Here is a 19,767-nt window from a genome sequence, read left to right on the forward strand (position 1 = left end):
GCTGAACTCATTAAAGGAGCTGCACTGCTGAAAACATCGTTAAAGGGTTAACAGAGGAGCCATGTTGTGATGACTTCCTGAAGGAGTAGTGTAAGAAAGAGCAGGAGCTTCTTAAAGAGACAGAGGCCCAATTTCAAGAGGTTAAATTACAAAGTAACATTTATTTTAAGTTATACTTGATATATATAGAATTTTTAAACAACTAAGGTTACTTGATTATTGTGCTATAATCAAGTAACTATCAACTATCAAGTAACTTTCCAGACATACTGTGCCTGGAAAATGCATAATTCTGGCCCTTTTTACCAAACTCCCACTGAAACTGGGATGGTCATGTGGCTTTCAGCTCATCGAAGCCACTCAGTCAGTCAGTCTTTGCATCCTGATTAACAGGCATCAACCGTACGACTGAAGCCTCAGCAGCAGGAACATTCCTGCTGTGTTTCTCCGGTGAAAAGTCTGTCAGAGCAGATAAAAATACACCATGATCCATGTCAGACACTTTTCAAAGTTCCTCATCCACACAGAGTTACTACAGCCAACAAATCATCCTGAAGCTCAGAGTACCTGCTCACAGGTACTCTGGTTGTCTGGACTCTGTGGTGAAGCATGTGGCTATAAATAAATGTTCTTCAGTCCATCATTATAATTTATCAGGCAGCGTTACAAGTCCAAGTTTAACTTGTCCTCAGAAGAACTGTACAAATAACACGCATCAGAAGTCTGAGCAGTAATAAATGAAGAGCATTGGTGCTTCAGGCTAAGCTACGTATCAAGCAGAAACTGAAACCAGCAGCAGTGAAGCTGATTAAATATATTCATCCAAGAAAACACATTTTACTCAGATGCTCATCTGCAGAAGCATCTTTAATTTCCTAATTAGGAGTCCATATGAGGTGAATGTGTCTGTCTCAGATCTGTTTTTCCTTTAAGGCTTATCGCTTCTCTGTCTTTGCCCATATTTGGAGATTGTTTTATCCTGTAGAAAGGTTTGATTTGAAGGAGATTTCTTCTCCTCAGGTTTGCTGAAGAAGAGCTAGGCTTTTATTGTTTCCTTTCAAACACATTAAACATGCTGTAGTGATTTATAAATGTCATGCTCTTGGTGCTTTGGTATTTTAACTGCCTGTTGTACTTGGAGAATTAACGAAAACAGCGTTGGTGGAGTATACAGTTCCACCAACCTTTCAGATCATTAAGGAAATTTTAATCAGAGACCGGGATAACCTGCATAAATACTAAATGCTGTTTTAAATAATTATTTGATTATTTAGAAAAATCACAATTTTACAAGCCACATATGATATTATTTATGTGATATTATTTATCGTCATCAATCAAATGTTTCAGAGACTCACTTTGAAAGATGCAAATGCAAAGAAATCGGGAATTCTTTCCTCAAAAAAAAAATCCAGCGACACTTTTCTCTAGACCCAAGACTATTTAAAACAACATTAAAGTGGCAATGTTATGTGTTTTTCAGGCAGATGTAGCCATTTTACAGCACAGTCAAGTAACCATGGGCCCTTCAATTGTCATAAAATGCTGTATATATCAGACATGACTTAAGAGACATTTGACTTTGCAATTTGAAATTTGGCCTCTGTCTCTTTAAGAAGCTCTTTCTGACACTCCACCTTCAGTACATTGTCACAACAATGTTTCTCCATTAAAGCGTAAAAACAAATCCTCAGTGGGACTTTGGAAAAGCTCTTTAAAAAAGTTTTTCAGGTACTCTGATCAAAGACTCCAGCTGAAAAACAAAATTTATTCAGCAATAAAACTGATAATCCGCAGATTAGAACTTTACACATGAATATAATTACAGTAATATCTGGACAAGTTTAATAAATGTACAATGATTAAACCTTTCATGCCACAAATGAGTGCAAAGTCTGAACCAGCTACAGTCGATCCAGCTGACTGGACTCACGGAGGGAAAGTCATCCTTCATGCTTCATCATGCATTTATGCATTATGTTAAGGTTATAGGCATTTTTCATTGAAGGGTTCATCTTAGTCCCTCTGTCAATCACTGGAGTGAGTCAGCACCGTTTCGCTCAGCGCCGTCCTTGTGCTCTACCCTTGGCCTCATGCATCATGCATTAAGCACAATCAAATTTGACATTTCAACTTGAATGCATTGTGCGGCGCTTTTCTTCCACCCCGTCCGAAGGTGATTATATCAAGCATTCATGAAGTTCAAAGGTAGAGAATATCTGGAGCGATGTCTTATGGGAGGTCTAAAGGGCCCAGTTCAGTCAGTAGAAGTTCTGACAACCTTTGTATAGACCTTTATGTTTACATGTTTACTGAGTCTGTCCAGCTCCCTGAAGTGCTGCTGAAGCTCACCAGTTCACACTGGTGATCATCAAAAAGGCGCAATGAGCGCCTGTTCTGTCCAAAACAACTTCAGCAGCGTCTGACAGGCCAGCGGTGTTCTTGTTTCTGACTGTGCAATCAAAATTTAAGGGCCAAACTGGCAAAACCTCTCTGTGCCGACCTGAAGGTCATGTGAGGGTGAAAGAGTCAAAGTGAATGTTTGTTATGGTGTTTAACTTTGTCCAACACCTCAAATAATCACATGAGGATGTGGTTGCATGTTACTTGATACTGGAATGACTAATAGGAACCTCTGTGTGTGTGTGTGTGTGTGTGTGTGCGCGCGTGTGTATGGGTGTGTGTACCTTTTCTTTTGCAAATCTTTCAAATGACCAGCTTTCTATTCAGTTGTAATGAAAAGCGATATATCAAATCATGCTCGGTTTGTTTTCATCGGTGGCAAAAGTTCATTTTTGCTTTAAAAAAATCAAACTGTTGAAACAGGCAGAGGCGACAGCATATTTAGGTTTCCAAACTCACAGAATTAAGTCGTGGCTGTTCTGCTCCCAGCGGAGCTTGGAGACCTATTGTAGTTCTGCACATTTTTCACAATTTGTTATTATTATTATTCTCCGGTAAAATGTCCAGAAGATGCTGGAAAAATTCAGATACTGCAGTCTGGTAGAAAATTCTTATCAATTCAGAAAAAAAAAATCAGATTCAGCAAAAGTTATGGTGAGATAAAGCAATGAAAATATGTTTTGGCTAATAACACTCAAACCATAACTTCCATCCTCGAAAACCACCTTAATTCTTGCATAACTCTGGGCCATGTGACACAGGCCACCCACATTTCCACTTCACTAGATTTTTTTCGGATTACTTCTCCTACATTATGAGCTGGATCGACACCAAAATTGGTCTATGACATCTATGGACTGAGCTGACCATATGGAAAAAAGTTGGAACAGTTTTGAAAATATTTCAAGCAACGCAACACCAAACATTTTAGTACAGACTAGTCCAAAAGCTAACAAGCTAAGTTGAGTAAAACAAGTGATCTGATTATTAGTCAGTCGACCAACAGTTAATGAGCATGTTTCTGATGACTGGTCAATTGACTTTATGCAGGTCAATAATGCAGCATCCAGCATGTCTGTGGGCAAAGTTACAGCAAGAGTCAAATCTTTATCAAAAGAAGCAGATAAAACGCTGCACCATTAGCTTAGCAGCAGTGAACCATGTTCAGAAATGATCTGAATGATTACAGAAGTCTTTTTGGTAACACTTTATTTGACGTGGTGTGCAGTAATGACACTTTTAATGCAAAGTTGCTCTAAAAGTTGCCATGAAAGGCCATTAAAAGAGACAACTTTGCATTAAAGTGTCATTATTTACAAAAAAAATGAATGTTGACACTTTTAATGGCCTTTTAATGCAACTTTGCATTAAAAGTGTCATTGTTTACCGAATGACACTTCATGACGTCAGTCATAGACATTCATAAAGACTCCTTCATGTTCATGATAGGCGTTACGTCAGTCTTATGATCACCCCGTCAAACAAAGTGTTATCATGGTTTTCACTTTTCTTTTTGTCCAAACATCATCCAGAGTGGAGAAGTTCTCCAGCTAAGCTCACTCTGACAGCACAGCTACAATGTTAGAGTGAAGCTTTCATTCAGCTTTCAAAAGGCCTGATAGACGATGTGACAGGAAATGACAATGTGCAGACAGATTTCTGCTGTGCGTGGGGATTACAGATAATGTGACTTTCCTGCCTTTCAGCAGTGATTACATCCACCATGTGAACTCAACTGTAGAGAACACATAATGGGAACGACACCAAGTCCTTCACCTCGTCCTGGTCCGGCGTTTCTCAGAGTGGATTTGTCCCCTGGGCCGGGAACGTCTTGTGTCCCGCAGATAGTTGGTGGCAACTTTGATCCTGTTTACCTGCTGAGAGGCCTGTCCTTGTTCTGAGAATAAATGAAGACATTCTAGAACACTTTGAGAGTAACTTTACTTCACCGTTATTAGATGCAAACCCTGTTTGACTCAATGGTCCTGCTGCTGAGCTTGGAACATGTTGTGGAAATAAAAGCGCAAAGAGTAGATTCTAGAAAATATTCTTCAGAAAATAACGAACATTACAGAAGATTCTGAGCATCCTCTTCATAAAAGTGTTATACAACAACAGTATGTTAAGTCAGAGGCTTCAGATCTGATCTAAAACAGACTTCCTGCCAACAGTGATCAGCATCGACAACAGCTGTTTAAAATCTTCAAAGAGATAAAGGAAAAAAAAAATAGCTGCCTCCTACACGGCTACCCAGCACACCCCCACCACCATCAAACTGACAGTCAACCGGGTCAAGAGGAGCATACTCTTCATATGCTCCTCTTGTTTTGACCCAACCAGCTCAAAACTGTAGCATAGTTGATTGACATAATTTTTTAGTCAATCAATCAAGTTTATTTCTATAGCACACTTCAGCAACAAGGCAGTTCAGAATGCTTTACATCATGAACACATCATACAGTCACTAACTGTGAAACCAGCAACAGATACTGTATTTTGTCAAACCATTAAAATCATCAATACACATCAAATATTTTTCCAATCTCCCAGTTATTATGAATCAAAGGCAGATCTGATCAGCTGTTAGAGAACTCAGTGTTTCCACTGTTTTTCAGTTTTCTGGAAGTTTGTTTCCAAATTTGCGGTGCATAGAAGGTGAATGCTGCTTCTCCTCGTTTGGTTCTGGTTCTGTGGATGCAGAGCAGAACCAGAACCAGAAGACCTGAGAGGTCTGGAAGGTTGATACAGCAACAGAAGGTCATTAATGTAGTTTGTTGCTCATGTTTGCCAAATTAAACTAAAATATGAGGCTACAGATGGTAAAAAATGAAGAGCTGTTTGGGAGCCAAAAGAGCTGGCTGGTTTTTGGGAAGCTGTACCAAAATCACTGACTCTGAAGAGAGCCAAATTTCCCACCACTATAAGACATAAGTACGCTTTTGTTTTTTGTCTCCATTGCAACATCTCTAAATCCAGCTGCAGCTTACTTCCTTCTGTCCAGATGTCAAAGATGAAAGTCTACTGGGAAATATCCTGATGCAGTGGTATATGTCAGAGTGTTACCATGGAGACTGAACAAAGACTGATCAAAAGTCATTTTGCTTCTTGTTGGAAGTGCAAAGTTCTCTGTTTCGTCGATATCCTCCAGAAAAAGAAATGTGTGCTTTTGTTTCATAGAATAATTTCATACACACTCCTGCTGGTGGATCATAGCCAAATCTAAAGTAGAACTTCAAAATCCCTGAAGAAGAAACATGAGCAAGAGACAAAAAAAGTAAGAACATGTTTGAAAACATTTAAATCAAAAGTTTAAATTTATATCCATAAAAAGACTCAATATGGACTAAAACCTGGATTTTCTGTTATTTTCTGTCAGGCTTTCACTCTGGCTGTGTTTCCATTACAAATGTGTTCAAAACTTTGTCATTATCCCAATAATGTCCAAAAAACAAAATTGTGGGGTTTCCTTTAAATAAAAGAACAAAATTAAAATCACACTTGATTAAGTTTGTTCATGTGATAAGTCATTAAAAACATGCCATGTAATCATTATCTAACTACTTCCTGTCGTCTTCTTCTTCGTGGTTTGTGTCAGTGGCAACATCCGGCTGCTGATCATGTGACTCATGTGACACGATAGTTTTTGGTAAAATAAACTAATTTTGATATGACTGAAAAACCACCTTATTGGGGCGACTGTGGCTGTGTGGGTAGAGTAGTCGTCTTGCAATCAGAAGGTTGTAGGTTCAATTCCAGCTTCCTCCTGCCATGTGTCCTAGTGCAAGGCACTTAAACCCAAATTGCCTACTGATCAGTGTATAAATGTGCAAGTGGGTGAATGTGATTCTAGTGTTAAGTGCTTTGAGTGGTCAAAATGGCTGGAAAAGTGCTATACAAGTTCAGTCCATTTATTGAAAAACAAAATTTTTCTGAAATTGTTGTATTTCCATTAAGCAAATTGTACAGTTTTATAATCAATGGAAACTAAGCTGTCAAGGTCCACCAGTGGCAAAGCAAAAATATTCTGTTGTTTTTTGGAGCCAGTGGGATCCAGTGTTTACTGCATCAATGTGTGTCTGAACATCAGGAGCATCAAACTAACCTTCTGTTCGTGTTACAGTAAACGCTGCTTTAGTGAGGAGAGAAGAGCATGCAGACGGCCTCAGGGGAGTTTAATGAGGCTGTGCTTCACCCTCAGGAAATTATGAAGCAAAAAAATATATATTTTATTAATGTAGCATTAAAAATTGATAAATGTTCATTAGCTTCTCTGATAACTTTCATCCACTTTGTATGCAGTGAGTGGATTTCACTTCCTCCAAGAAGATGAATTAACGGTTTGATGCAACGAGGGCTTCATTTGCATTCACAGATGGCTGAATTAGGGCCAGCATTAAGAATCTGCAGAACAGGACAAAGGGATAATCAGAACCGGCCACTGAATGCTTGGTGAGGCATTCCTAAAGATCTATGCTCTGTTTTTGCAATTTACACAGTGGCGCAAAAAGGGGGTATGCAGCACATGCAACGCATAGGGGCGCAGCACCAGAGGGGGCGTCAAAACCCCGTCTGGAGGGGGCGGCGCGCCGATTATGTTTTCCTATACACTTCAGCGCGCCTTACGCTCCTTCACCTCGCGCACGTTACGAGGTAAATGTAGCGAGTTTTACCTTTCACGTAACTTCGTCTTCGTCTGGGGGGGGGGATTTATGTTTTCACATCCACCTGAATAAAGTGTAGTTGCGCCACTGAATTTACATATAGGGGAGTGAGCAATAAACAGCTTTACATTTATTCAGCTATTCAAATGAAAGACTTCACCAATCAGAAAGCTTTGATCACAAAGACCACCTTCACCGCATCATAACTTGAAATTATGCCTGAAAATTGCACTGCAGCACTTTATAATTCCCTGCAGCTTTAGCTGCCGTTCCTGAAAATTGGATATTTTTAATGCTGGTTTTCGGAGAAAACCCTCTCAGGTTCTAATATTGGGCTTTTTGTGTGACTTTATATCTTTTCTATTATACAGATAATGAGGATCAGTGGGGAGGCTACGTTGGCTCTGCTGGTGACCCTTTGGCGACCCGCCTGCTCTGACTGTGAAACATGGATCAGAAACACAGTGGAGCGCTCTGTTCTAGTCCTAAGGTGAAAGTGATGCACATGTTTGAATTGATCAAATATTCATACTTTGTTTTTTTTTGTCAGTCTAACAATCTGAAATATGCATGTGCTTCTCTAACGGGTTCCCCTAGCGGTTGTTTGGAGCCGACCTCAACATATAGCCATGAGCCAATCTCAACAGTTAGAATGTGACCTTAAAAAGTATTTTTGCTTATTTATATAAAAGCAGCATTATTAAGATCATAATTACATTGATTCCTTACTTAAGATATATTAAAGATGACCTATTATGCTTCCTTGAACAGGTCAGGAATGGTCTGCCAACTTCACAAAATATGTTTATTATACTTTTTGTGCAAAGTCATTGTTGGATAATGACATTTCACTCTGGTCATTTCTGTCTATTTCCAGCTCCTTTCAGAATGAGCTGTTTTATGGTTTCCTGTCTATTTAAATCCAAATGAGCTGCTGCTGACCACACCCCCAAACTCACAATGTTTACACTCGCATGAGAAAACAGCTGCAAACAAATGCACAATTATACAACTGTACGTCTTTGAAAAGCATAAATGGAGCCTCCTGCCAACAAGACTGCAGCAAGTGAATGTTGCGTAACAGGTCCCCTTTATTGATTACATATAAACAGAATTAGTATATAGACAGTTGTGATTATTTCAGTGATTTTGTAGTGAATATAAACTTTGTAATGTGTGATTATTGCTGATGTAAATGAAGTATAACTGTTGCAATAGTTTTAAATTATAAACATAATTTATTGCTCTTCTTGATATTCTGAAAAAAATAATCCATACTTTTTTCTTTGCCATATGCTTCAACAAAAAACAACAGCTTCACAAAATAACTGCAAGTTACTCAGAATGAATGTTGTTGCAGGTGTTTTTTATTCTTTTCTCAGACAGAAACAAAACACAAACTCGGCGCACAAAGGGAGGCTGGGCTTATGATTCCTGGGCGACCTGTGAAGAACACAACATGGCTGATCAACAGAATTATCAATGCTAGATGAGCAAAGCAGATCATTCAAGTCCCCCCACCACCCCTTCTACCTTGCAAGAACAAATCACACGTGCAAATCTTAATGGTCATATTAAAATCAGTCCTAAAGTCGTCGCTGTTGGGATCTCTTGCAGCAAATGTGACATCAGCCAGCAGTTCCTCAGCTGTTTGCTCCGAGTCCCGCTCCACAAAACAGTCCAGCTCTGTGTTCAAGTGATTCCAGACGTCAAAACTCAAAGAGGTCTGTTCAGAAAAAGCACTTTGTATGACAACAGTCAAAGCTACATTTTGATCAGCACTGAAACTGACAGTGAATAAAATGACTTCTACTGTAAACAGATAGCAATAATATCCTAAACTGACCCACAACATCAGTGTATTTACCATTTATAGTTCTCTTAAAACCCTCATTATTTGAATACTGGCTTTAATATGTCTATTAACATGACATCTGAGAAAGAATAGTGCTACATAAGCTTAGGATTTTATGTATATATATATTTATGTCTGCATGTTTTATGACTAAATTTTCCATACAGGAATCCACAACAATATTATTTTACAAAACCATGACAGTTATGGTTGAGTCTTTGCCATATACACATTCTGAAAAACTTTAAAGGGGAGAGGTTTCAGTACAAATGACTTTTTTTCATTTCTCTCTCTCAGCAGCGTTTGTGAGCCTAAAGCAAACGGGTGCTCCTCCCTGAGATGAACACTATTCAGATGTCCAAATGGGACTTTCCCAAACCTGCAGCACTGACAGCGTTTCACCAGCATTATTTACTTTGCTTTAAAGAGCAAAACAAATCCCCCCAGAGCAGAACACGTGGTAGACATCATAAGAAATATTTTTGCAAGAATTAAAAGGACTTAAAACGACCAAGTTCATCATTTATCTTGGTTTCGATACACCGATCTGATATTAATCATTACCAGGCTTTGGGTGTGAGCCGAATGAAAAATTAAACCAAAAAGTTAAAAGCAGAGTCCGTTACTGCCACCAAGGCTCCAAAACACCAGATTCTCATAAAATTTCATCTGACAGATAATTGTTCTGTGGTTTTAAGTCTATATAATAAGATAATACAGGAAATGCTCAATTGAGGCACTTCCTGTATTTCTCAGACAGATTTAATGCTGGTGTCAAATATCGGATTGTTATGTCTTTACTCTCTTTAACAAAAATCTCAGTGTCAACAGAGGCTTTAAAGGGGCAGTGTTATGTAATAGCAACTTTTGTGAGCTTTACATCATGTAATTGTTATTTTCTTGCGAGAACATACCTGGAGTGTTGCCTTTTTTCTTTCATGCATGTTTAATCTACCGTGGCAACCATTAAGCTGTGCAAGACACCTAGGTGGACAAAGCTCCGCCTTTGAGATGAAGCTCCTCCTCCAAGCTTCCAAGGGATGTAGAGTGGGATTTGGGTAGAACGTTGGGCAAATTTTGAGTGCATCAAATGAGGTGTTACGGCGTCCCCAAATGGTTGCCACGGGAGACTCGAAGATTTCTCAAACATGGATGAACCAGTCAAAGCAACACTCCATGTATGGTTCGATGAGAGAATGACATTAAAACATAATATAAAGCTAAAAAAAGTCAATATTTCATAATCCTCCACATTTAAATTAATATTTCAGTGCATCTCTTACTCCATTTGTTTTGGTCTATTAATCATTTTTCTCCTTTTTGCATTTCAAAGCTCTGCTTGCAACCAACAAAAATGGAGATGCTTTTTGTTTCTCTTTCCCGGTGTTAGGATTCTGATCGAGTGGTTAATATTCTCACTTTGTTCACCTTTATATGAAAGTTGTTGTAAATCTAGAATTTTCCCTCAAAACTCCAATATTTGTGGATCCTTCGTTTAGCAGATTGATCCTCCAACAAAAGCAGCAAAACAAAAGAACAGATGCTGGGATTTATAATCATACTAATCATCTTGCAAAAAAAAAAAGCTATTTTCGCTTAGCATAGTAAACAGACAGATACACTTTACAAAATAGTGAGAGTTCGAGCAGTGTTATTATTGCTATCAACCTATCTCAAGCTGCAAAAGGGTTTAGAGCTACGACAAGAAAGCACTGTATCCAGTAAAAGTTGTTCTGTGTGTGGAGAAAAAAAAAGTCAGTGGTGAAGCCGTATTTAATATTGAATGTATAATTAAAAATGTTCCATTTCTTTCAAGTAGAAGCAAACAAACCCTCATTTCCTCAGTTCAAAGCTCAGCATAAAGTATTTGATATTCTACTGAAAAAAAGTAGAGCTTTGTCCATGCATGTTTAGAAAAGCTGTTGAGCAAAAGATCCTCCCGGATGCTTTCTTTCAGACTGAAAGACGGAAAAGTAAACAAACTAACAGAGTTTCCAACAGAGCGTCGGAGCAGCCTGGTGATGCGGACAGAAGCCGAAGCTCTTCCTTTTGTTTTGATAGTGGAGATGGTCATGTGAAAGTTGCTCCAAATAATAGTAATAATAATAATAATAATAATAATAATAATAGTAATAAAAAAACACTCCTTTATAACTCTCCTTGGTCTGGGCAGCCAAAATACTCAGAGCGAGAAGAAAGAGAAAGAGAGAGAAAAGTAAAATAATACAAAAAAAAAAAAAAAAAAACTGAAATGATGATAAGGCGGCTGAATGAGCAGGACAGAGGCAGAGAAAGCAGGGCAAGCTGACCACAGCTTGTCTGACATCAATCCAGGAGTTGGTGTTTTCATCAGCGTCCCACGCTCACTGGACACATATCTGATTCTTCAGACTGTCGGGGAAAAACAGACAGAGACGAAGCCTCGTTAGCGTCACAGCGGCAGCAATGTGCCGCACAGAAACGGTTTGATACATTTGCAATTTATAACATATATGTACACAAAAGCTTCCATTTAACTGATCATTGCAATATTTTAATGAGCAACAGATGCAATGCATTCTGGGAGACATGTTGATCTCTGTCCTCCTGGATCGTCTCTGCAGCTGCTGTATTTTACAGTAAAGCTCTGTGTATGTTTGAATCTGAGTGACTCAGATCTGATGACACCTGGACATTAGGTTTGCTGTAAATCTGCAATTTCTATTTTTTTTTCTTCCCTTGCAGAAAAAAAAAGTTTCTATGACAAACTTTGCTGTTATTTGCCTGATCATTAGTCTGAATTTTGCCAGTCTTTCCCACTTCTACTCAAAATATCTGTGTGACCCTAAATTAACCCTTTAGGGTCACACAATTGACCCTTTTTTTAATTAGTAAAAAAAAAAAGGAAAAATAATAATTGATTTTAAATGAATGTGGATTGGACTGATTTCTACATGATTGAATTTGAACTTGGTTCTGGTTGTCATGGATGGAATTTGCTAAACTGAAATGAAATAACCAATAAAAACAGCTTCTTTATTTCTGCTTTGTATCAACACAAATTCAAGACGTAAGACAATAACTGGAGATGCACTGATATGATATTAATACCTGTATCGGTCCCGATATTGAAAAAAAACCCAAATCTAGATCAGGTATCCATGACAATGTGTTGAATCGATATGGGCAGATCTATTGAGCCTGGTGCTTTATTATATATTTTACATTATATTTAGAATTCTTAATGGCACCTTGTGAACCATCTGAAAAGTTTGTAGCAATTTATTTCGACATGTTTGACCAAAGTAGTCAACCAATTGGTTTTGCCAGTTTCAGTTGATTTATTTTACACTGGCTGATCTTCTCCTAATTGCACTGAGGGAACAAATTCAAGTTGTTTTTACATGATTGACCAAGCTTGTGAAGTTGTTGGTGTATTTCAGTGTCCTTTATTGATACAGAGTTATCAAATAAATGTGTAATTCAGAACAGTTATGTGTAAAAACCAGAACCATTTTAATCAATGCAGCTGGTCTTCTGTTTGGATCGGTATCGTACTTAGAAGTGAAAAAGTGGATCAGTGCTTTCCTAACAATAACCAGATCTTGATATTATTCATAAGCATTAATAAAACACTAAATAACCACTTTGGATGTAACGCATTAAAGCCTGAATTGACATGCGCAACTTCACATGTATGGAGAGGCTCTTCCAGGTTTTATGGGTTAAAGAATTCATATTACACTGGAAAAGCTTTTTCTTTTTTAAATGTTGGGAGTCTAAAAATCCTTGCTGCTGTTTGTTTTCTGCTCCATTAAACTGTCAGCTCTCAAATGTGCATCCTCCCCACGCCGACAGCAGGGCAGGCTTTTAGAGGTGCATGGGGGCGACACACACCTCACGTCCAGCCTCGAAGCACTTCAGGATTACACAGGTAAAAAAAAATGAAGCACATTTTAAATGAAGCACAATGTATCAAAAAAGTTTTAATTTATTGCATGAAAATTAGAAAATGACTAAACTTATTCTCACGGTGTAGATTACACAGTTGTTCAACTACCACTGGCCCAGAGCGACGATGCAACTTGACTGCCTCAGTCCCCCCGGCCTGCTCCTCCCCCTTAACTCTGCGACTTGTGCATTCTGGTGGGGTGTGACAAATTGTGTCAGCATATTATTCTGGTGAGGCGTTTTCATGCATAATTCATCCCGGAGCCTTCATTCTACACAGACGTCTTCAAATCCCTTTGAAGTTAATTCCCTCTTCCTGATAAATGGCCGCGCCCGCTCCAGCTGCGTTCCAGCTGATTGTCGATGTTGGAAAAGTCACCTGTCCTAAACAATTTCGCCGTACAGTGTGGGAGCGGAGAGAAGATTCACATGAAAGGATTCACTGTGCAAAAGCATTAAAACAAGGAGAACAAAAGAAAACAAGCTGTCCCACCCAACTTTACGGCTGCTCATAAACGACTGAGGAAACGTTCAGGTACTATAGAACATTTTTATTTTGAAAGATGATTTTTCATCAGGTGATTTTGGTGGTGGAGGAGCAGCATTATGAGTTTTCCAGGCAGATAGGATCATTTTATAGCACAATCAAGTAGCTATGTTACAGTCAGTTGATATAACAATGCTGCATACATCAAATATGACTTAAAAGGATTTTTGTCTTTGTAATGTAACATCTTGGAATTGGATCTCTGTCTCTTTAAAAACTGCTGCCCTTTTCTGAAACTCTGCCTTCAGAAAGTCATCACAGCATGGCTCCTCTATTAACCCTTTAAAAGTGTTTTAACCAGCGTTTCACTGAGCAGTAGCTCTTATAATGAGCTCTGTAGATGTTCAGTTCCACTAGGTGTTTACTAATTGCTGCTGGCTAGTTTGAAGGAGCTGAGTTGGGGAGTCAAACTGCAGGACCGCTCTGTGAGAAGTGGGAGTTCAGCAGCTTGGAAACTGCAGCTCTGAGGAGGAACTTCGTCCTTGAAGGCGGAGTTAGGTCCACCCAGGTGTTTTGTACAGCTGAATGGTTGCCACAAAAGACTAAAGGATTTCTCAAACATGCATGGAAGAATAAAGGCAATACTTCAAGTTTGTTTTTGATGAGGGAATAACATTAAAACATGATGATAATGTCAAAAAGGTCTATTTTACATATAATACTGCTTCTTTAAGCGTTTATTTGTTTTTTGGAGGTTCTTTCAAAAGCTGCAGCGGAACAGATTTGGACCCCGGGCCTCAAATTTACCATGTATGACTTAAGGAATATATCCTGAAAATCTGAGCTTTATAGGACGAACCTTTGTGTTTTTATAGTTTGTTTTTTTCAAAATGTTGGTTTTATTCATAAGCCCCACCTACTTCCATCCATAATTACCAGATTCAATTTCATTTTCTACACCAGCTCTGCCCAGGTTTATCTCTTTAAACTGTACAGCCGTTAATTGCTCATGGGTGTGTGTGTGTGTGTGCATGTGTGCGCATGTGCGTGTGTGAGAGTGATACTGCTGATAATCACCACAGCTTGGGAAGGACAGAGAACACTGGAGGTAGTATGCAGACAGATTGTCATGATTTTTATTATTCTGCCTCACTTCCCTCTGTCATCAAGCCTCTAATTAATTCCCCGGTGCTCAGAAAGATCAGTCAGAAACACAGTTGACCATGGAGCAACCCACTGTCAACATCCAAGTGGGGTAAGTCCCTGTAAGTTCACCTCCTTTGTATCCTTTTTTTTCCGCCTCTCATTCTCCTGGTGAACGTCTCCCTGAGGCCGGCTGCTAGATGAGACAGCAGCTCTCATTCATTTCATTCTCTCTATTCTTCCCTGGAGGGCAATCAAATATTCACTTTGTTCTCTCTCCCTTCCAACTGGATATCATCTATCACCTGTGAACAGGGTCCGAAACCCCTCACAGGCCCGTCACAATAACAATTGTACTGCACGATAAATTGTTCCAAAAGTTATTGTGATAAACGATAATATTGTTATTTTGAGACCATTTTCAAGTCATATCATTGTAGTGGCGTAATAACACAAGAACACATTCTCAAAGATAAATAAATTATCTTTTCGATTAAAAATTATCATTCGATAAAAATGTCACAAAAGACTGAAGACTTTTGTCATCCAGGCAGAAAGGGACAAGAGAAAAATGATAACTCATGCAAATGGAAATTATTGAGCTTGTTTTAATTAATTATGCCATCAATTGATTTGTTGCTTATTGTGACAGACCTGCCTGCGCATGCAGAGGACTGCAAATATAAATCCACAAATCTCTAAGCTGTCTTTGTGTGCGTGTGTGTGTGTGTGTGTGAATGCTTGTTTATTCTGTGCTGACCTGTGATGGACCTGGGACCTGTCCAGGGTGTGCCCCACTCCATCACTACTACAGTTGGGCACCAGGCCCCTTATAAGGGCGTAGACAGGATTGATGGGTATTATTCAGTGGTTTTTGGTTAATCTTTGTAACTGATTTTTTTTTTTTATTGAGGTTTCTGGATCTAATATTTCTGATCTGGTTTTTCTTTGCAACATTTTGTCACTTTTGGAAAGTTTTGTTAAATACTACTTCCTGTGGAGTTCACCAGCACAAATTACAGTTGTTTTCATAGACAAAAGGCCATAGAATCCTTGAATGCATTTCACCGCAAAAACACAAAATCTCACCAAGTATCTTAGCACACCTGAAATGAGACAAAGCTTGTCTTAAGTCAATATTTTTTTAATATTGATAAAACAAAGTACTGGCAGATTATTTCATTTATAACATGCCTTTTTGCAAATTAAATTATTTGCCAGTGGAATCAGCTCCTTTTCATCAATTTTAAGGAATTATTTACTTAAAAAAAAGCTGAAAAGTTACTTGTAAGTTAGTTTCATCTTATTTCAGGTGTATTTGCACTAGAAACTAACCAGATAACTAACTAGGACTAACTAGATACGATTTTTGTGTCTTTACAGTGTTTTTAATAGTTACGTTGTGAAGGAACATTTTTACATTTTGTGCCTAATATCACAAAGTCCTCTTTTTAAAACAATGATCACGTAACAATGTGGCACATTATGCAATATGCGATCACTAACCAGTGCCTGGCTTCATCCTGATCAATATGCTTCTAATAAAAAAACGCTGTAGATCTTTACACATATACATTTTTGAAGCTTACTTAGTCAATAAACGTCAAACATTTTGGTAATTTATTTGCCTATTCATCTTCACTGTCCTGATCCCTGCTACATAGATCTTTCCACTTTATAGCCAACTCCCAGAAGATGTCTAAGAGTTTGCTTTATTGAAATATGAATATAGCTACAGGCTAACTCCTCTGACAGGACATCTGTCTGTTGTAATAAACATTTACAGCACAGGAGACATATCTCACAGTATGAGACAAAGTATAGTATAAAGAGACAAAAAAATAATAATTCTGAACACGGGATGGGCGACTGCGGCTCTTAGGGAAGAGAAGAAACGTCTTTGTGATCGGAAGGTTGTGGGTTCAACTCCAGCTTCATGTCAGTGCTGCCATGGGCTCCTCAAAACACAAGTTGTCTACCGATTTATGTAAGGTGTATTAATGTACACGTTTGTAAGTGTGGATAGGTGAATGTGGTGCTAGTGTACTGTGCTTTGAGCAATCCATATGACTGGAAAAGCTCTATATAAGTTCAGTCCATTTACTGTGAACTGTGTGGATGGGAATGGGCAGAAGAAAGTCTTTAACGGAAAACCCAACTCAGTTCAGTCTGAAGGAATGGGCCAAAATGTCAAACTTTTGTGAGAGACCTGTAGAGAGGAAACCCAAAACATCTGAATTTTTATTTTGTATTTTTCAGTGGGCCTAATTCTCCTTCATAGAGACGAGCTGCTTATAGGTCTGCTAAACCACCATCATTGCTCCAGAACTTGATGTGTGTGTGTTCCCAGCTCTGCTCCTCCAGACTGAGCAGCTCTCTGGTAGCAGACGACATGTTCGCTGATCCACTGCTAAACTACATGACACATGTTGTTTGGAGTCTGCCATGATGTAAATTACAGGGCAGTCAGTGAATGCGGTCAGCTGTCAATCACACAATACTAGTGCAGATAGCGCTACTACAAACGCTGTGGCGGATCTGAACCAGGTGGAGGCGCTACAGCGGAGAAGCATTTGGATTTCCTCCCTTTGTCAGTAAAAATGCCTTATATGGAATTTTTACATGAAACCAGCAAAAATTGGATTTTTCATTTTGGGCCAGAGCGTTGGGCTGACTAACCAATCCTGCCATCTGTTTTACCACCGCATGGCTAAATATACCCCATAAGACAGCGTGTCTGAGTTCCATTGCCTTTTTAATTCAATATGATGGTGTGACTCAGTAGATGACATGCCTCCATGCAGGTTGCTGTGCTCTGACTCACGCTGTCCTCCGCTCCGCCAGGAGAACATGGTATCAATGTGAAATAGATGCAGGCAGGTTAAATCTGTCCCGTTGCGCTCTGACAGCTGCAGCAGCGTTCTCACTGCTTCCCCATGTCATGTGCAGCGGTTACCCAACCAGAGATACTACAGAGCTGCGCACTTTCTGCCCACTGCTTGTTGTTTCTGTTTACCTCTGAACATATCCAGCCTGCGCCTGTTACAGTCAGCCAGCTCAGAGGAATCAACATTTCAAAGCAACTCTATCTGGATCATGAACATTTGGTTTCTTTTTAAGAATCACTGAGTCTCGTTCAAGATTATTTTGGAATTTTGCCTAAATATTAACATGAACATGATTTTAACTAAATTAACACGCAGGTTTTAACAAGTGTCAAAGTAAAAACAGATATTTGCAACGCCGCAGTTTGTACTACAATTTGTACTACAGTTGATTTCGTTTTAATCAAGTCTTATTGGTTATTTTCAATTATTTCTTCAGCTTTCTTCAGCTTTCTTCATCTTTCGAAGTGGTCACTGCTAAAGTTAGAGCTCCTCATCTAATAATAAACCCCCGACGAGGTAGTTTGAAAATAGTTGTTTCCAGATAAACAAGACTGTCAACCAACTGTTATTCTTAATTAAGTCTTGAGCTAATCTAATTAGCTTAGAGCTAATTTGGCCCCAAACTAAATTCTTCACTACAAATCTTGGTTTTAAATAAACATACTCACAGCTCTTATATTGCATCTAAATAATTTGTCTGTTGTAACCCAATTACAATTAATTGAAAGTTATTTTGACCTCATTCTAATTTCCTCAAAATGAAACTAGTTTTTAAACATTCACAGTTCATACTGACCTGATATCATAACATCATTTTATTGGTAACTTGATTTAGTCTTATTTATTCCTTACAGTAGTTTTTTAGTTTTCATTACTCTGTTGCTTTTATGCTGCAGTTTAGTTGAGTGTAACTAGCTTAGGTATTTCATTGAAATATTTTAGCTCTAAGGTTGGACATATTTTTGTTAATAAATTCTTACATTTGAGGTTAGCTGTCTGTATTTATCTCTGGGCAGAGAAGTGTAGGTTTGATTATCAACTAATTGGATTATCAATTAAATTGTGGAAAATGTTTATGAAATCCAACCAGTTAGGATTCATGTGGCAGCAGACATTCATTCAAAACTCTGAGCACTAACAATGTGGTGTGAGGGCATGAAAGTAAACCAGGGTGACCCTGGATAGAGATCCAATGACTGACAAAGTGCAGCTGACACCCGTGGCTAAACCATGGAGTCTGTTAAATGATTGTCACATCTCCTGATGCCAGGATTTCATTGGAGGGTAGCAGCTACAAAACAGCCAGCTGAGACAATTAAATCCTGGACATTCACACCTGCTGCCCTGGACCAGCTCAACGTCCCCCTGCAAAGTCCTCCTGCTGAAGCTGCTTAAGGCCAAGTGGCCACTGCAGAGGAAAATTAGCTAAGAGTAAAAACCAGGCTGATGTTTTCCGTGTGAATTTTACGGTGGTCGACAGCAAATGACAAAACCTGCTGCAAAAACACAAGAATGATGCAAACTCCAAAACACACACACACACAGAAAAAAAAACAAAAAAACAAGTGCAACAGAGAAATGCTGGAACCACAGGAAATAATAGAAACAAAATGGAAAATGCTGAAAAAATAAAACAACAGCAATTTGATTGATCGCCAAATCAAAGGGGCCAGATTCAGACAGGATATCATGATTTAACTGGATGAACAATGCAAACAAAGAAATGGTGCATAATATTTTGTGCTTTTTTTCCCTCAAATGCGCAACCTTTTAAAATAATTTTGAACAGAATATTTACAAAGATAATATTACCTAGCCTGGTCAAAAGGCGCCGCCAGGAATCTTGGGCCCCATGACAAAAAATTAAATTGGGCCCCTTTAAAAAACATGTCTCTCCATAAACCAACAGAGACAGTGTAACCAACGGTAACTAGTAGTTTCTGATGAGGTTGCTATAAACAAGCCCACTTTGACTCACTACACTGAATATATGCTCTTCAGGGTTCAATGAACAGATAAACATCACAGGTCCAAACAAGGACAATCATGATTGACACATTACATTTCAAGATCTTTATGCTAAGCTAATATGAGCTGAGTAATATAATACGCTCCAAAAATGATAATTATTACTCTTGTTTGTAAATTTTTCCTAAATCATGAGCTGCCATCACTTATTCTAAGTTGCTTATCAGTGTAAAATGATCTCTTTGGTCGAACACAAAGCAGAAAATTCTCATCAGCTTTTATCACGCCCTTTGACACCAGCTGAATGTTTGAAAGACAACTTACTAAGCATCATTGTGCAGCCTGTCTGTCTTATAGAGCTCCCTCCACACCTATTGCCTGACTCTCTGCTAAATAGCTGATAAATGAGCTAATAAGGAGACTTGAAGACAT

General features: G+C 38.6%; 1 protein-coding gene across 5 annotated transcripts in view; it reads right to left on the reverse strand.

Annotated features, from left to right (window-relative positions):
• Positions 1-8,409: 8,409 nt before the first annotated feature.
• The window catches only part of zmat4a (zinc finger, matrin-type 4a), an 85,592-nt gene continuing 74,234 nt past the window's right edge, over positions 8,410-19,767 (reverse strand). For 3 of the 5 annotated variants that reach the window (XM_007573436.2, XM_016661451.1, XM_007573437.2), the window contains exon 7: positions 8,414-11,310. In XM_007573436.2, coding sequence (XP_007573498.1) covers positions 11,283-11,310 — 28 coding nt within the window. In that variant the 3' untranslated portion in view covers positions 8,414-11,282. Of the gene's footprint in view, positions 11,311-19,767 lie in introns of all 5 variants that reach the window. The other 2 variants (XR_001658816.1, XR_001658815.1) reach the window with 2 other exon arrangements.

The sequence above is a fragment of the Poecilia formosa genome, unplaced genomic scaffold (assembly GCF_000485575.1).
Source record: "Poecilia formosa unplaced genomic scaffold, Poecilia_formosa-5.1.2 Scaffold329, whole genome shotgun sequence".
Classification (NCBI taxonomy): Eukaryota; Metazoa; Chordata; class Actinopteri; order Cyprinodontiformes; family Poeciliidae; genus Poecilia; species Poecilia formosa.